Source organism: Plasmodium reichenowi, chromosome 9 (assembly GCF_001601855.1).
Source record: "Plasmodium reichenowi strain SY57 chromosome 9, whole genome shotgun sequence".
Classification (NCBI taxonomy): Eukaryota; Apicomplexa; class Aconoidasida; order Haemosporida; family Plasmodiidae; genus Plasmodium; species Plasmodium reichenowi.
The window spans coordinates 249,401-252,514 of record NC_033654.1 but is presented as its reverse complement, the minus strand read 5'-3'; the positions used below and the strand labels follow the sequence as shown (position 1 = coordinate 252,514).

At 16.1% G+C, this 3,114-nt stretch overlaps 1 protein-coding gene across 1 annotated transcript; it reads left to right on the top strand.

The window, feature by feature from the left end:
- Positions 1 to 572: 572 nt before the first annotated feature.
- On the top strand, positions 573 to 2,894 carry PRSY57_0904900 (putative protein, unknown function; the record flags this gene model as incomplete). Its single annotated transcript, XM_020114766.1, has 1 exon — positions 573 to 2,894. One exon carries the CDS (start codon positions 573 to 575, stop codon positions 2,892 to 2,894), a length of 2,322 nt encoding a protein of 773 aa, XP_019970466.1.
- Positions 2,895 to 3,114: the final 220 nt, after the last annotated feature.

Here is a 3,114-nt window from a genome sequence, read left to right as displayed (position 1 = left end):
ATTGTATAAAAAATGTTTTTTTATTTTTAATTTTAAATTTTAAAAAAAATTTTTTTTTTTCTTTTTTAAAAATTTTTTTTTAAAAATTAAAAAATAAAAAGGGGGGAAAAAAAAAAAAAAAAAAAAAAAAAAAAAAAAAAAAAAAAAAAAAAAAAAAAATAGATATAATTATAATATATACATATATATATATATAATAAATACAATTTGTAAAATGCTTGTGAGAAATAACATTCAGTAGGTCTCATAAAAATGTAAAACAAAAGTGTTTAATATAGGTTCCAAAAGGTAAGTACATATATATTATATATATATATATATATATATATATATATATTATTATATTATATATTTATTAATTTGATTTATACGATGATTAAAAAAAATAATATTATATATACACTTTTTTAAATAATATATAAAATAAATTAAGAGAAAAAAGAAAGAAATTATCACATATATGTATATATATATATATATATATATATATATATATATATAATAATATTCATTTATTTATTTATTTTTATTTTCTTGTTGTTTTATTTCCAGCTTTATGGGAAATCTGGAATATGCGTATATCCAAACACCTTTTTTCCATAGGAAGGAAACAATATACAAGTTGTCGAAAAAGTAAAAAAAAAAAAATCTTCTTACCTTTTGATCATTTTGTGAACACTAATTTTAAGATATTTAAAAAAAAATGGTTGAAATTTATTAATAAAAATAAAAGTTATAATAAAGGGGAATATGTATCAAGATGTTATACTAATGTTGATGGGAATATAGAAAAGAATATAGAAATAGAAAGGCGAAAGGAAAATGAAAAAGAGTCAAATGATTTATTATTTGATGAAATGCATAAGAAGAAGAAGGAGAAAAAGAACATGATGTTAAAAGATAATCATCATTATCATTATCATCATCATCATAATAATAATAATAACAATCTTACTAATTTTAACTCCCTTTTTAATCAAATTATTATCTATAATGTTATTTTAAAAAATGATATAATTAATGATATATACCTTGAAGTACTATTCTTCGATTTGGATGCTTTATCAAATGTAATTTTGAATAACTCGTATGGTTGTATGATGATTAATTATCTTCAAATATTTTACAAAAAGTTGAAACGTGTTCATATAAAAAATAAATTAATAAATCTGTACACAAGTAAAGTTAATAATATATATAGTAATTTATTATTTTATCACACATATAAAAACAAGAAGAATTTTTTATTACATACAAGTATGTATAAACAATTTTCACGTACTTTAAAAAATATGTTGAAAAATAAATTAGACATTAATGTATTCACATATCAATGTATATCAAAGGAAAAGAAAAAAAAAAAATATATTGAATTAATAAAAGATGATAAAATAATCAATGATAAAAATATTCATGTTAATATGAATATTATACATATGAAAGAAAAATATATTCATAACTATCTATTCAAAATAATGAACAATATGTTTATAAATCGTTTTATTTATTTATATAATAAAAAAGAAAAAAAGAAAAACTTTGGACATATTAAAGAAAATGGGAACAAAATGAATGTGTGCAGAACACACATGAACAGTAATATAATATCTTATTTTAAAAATAAATTCTTGAAAAAAAAATTTATAATTAATAAAAGGTATAAATATGCATTCACAAGATTAAGGTCCCCCCTATTTTTTAATAAATTTAAATCATATAAAGAAAAAAATAATAATATTAATAATATGTATAATATTAATAATATGTATAATACTAATAATATGTATAATACTAATAATATGTATAATATTTATAATAATCACCTTAGTAATAATCCTGCTGATAAACATATTTATAATAGTAAGATTCACGCATACGAAAATATTTTTTCAAATTTTAATCTTCTAAAATTAAACCATATCTTTTTTAAGTTCAACCATAAAAATAAAGCACAATGTAAAGAAATATTAAATATAAATTATGATATATTCATACATACTTTAATTAATAAAAGGAAGGAGAAAAAAAAATATTTTTTACTTTTCATAAAATACTACAAGGAGATATTTAACACAAACGATATATTTATTATAGACAAAGAGAATGTTAAAAAGAATTTTTTTTTTTTTTTTTATCACAGTCTTATTGGGGGGCCTACTTTTTTCTTCTTTAATAAGGAAAAGGAAAAAGGATCGATTCCATGTAACATAGCAAAAAAACAAAATAACCAAAAGAAAAAAGTGTTAATAAAAAAGAGATTATCATATATATTATATAATAAAACAAATTACATTCGAAATATCTCCTTTTTTTTTGGAAAACGAAAAAATAATAAAATAATAAATTTAAAAACAAGAAATAGGAGAAAACCATATTTTATTAATTTGAATAATAATGAATTGAAATATAACTCTACAGATAACTATATAATTTTTTTTCTATATGATATAATATTTAACCATAATTTTGATATATATAAATATATGTATAAAAATGTAGAAAGAGAAGAAAAGAAACATACACACAATTCCTTTATTTGTACATTTAACAAAAATAAAAATAAAAACAAAAGTATAAAATTAAATAATATATTAAAAGATAAAATAAAAAATGGAAGAATTATTTTATTTACAAATGATAAAAAGTTACAATCCATGTGTTTTAAAATAAATATATTTTATCAAAATGTTTTTAATATGTTAAAATATAATAATCATTATAATAATAACAAATATGATGGTGTTCATAATATAAATAAAAAATTAATTAAATTGTATGTATTTAGTGATAAAATATTATTTAATAATCACCATATAACTAATAATAATACAAAGAATATAAAAAAAGTAGATAAATATGAATTATATTCTTTTTCAAAAAGTTTTATATTTTAATAATTTATTTTATATATAAAATATATATATATAATATATATATATATAATATATATATATATAATATATATATATATAATATATATATATAATATATATATATTTATGTATATATTTTTTATGATACCCTTGTATGCTTTATAAAGTTTCTGTTCATATACACAGTTTTTTTGTTTTTTTTGTAAAATATATATATATATATTTATATAACATAATATAT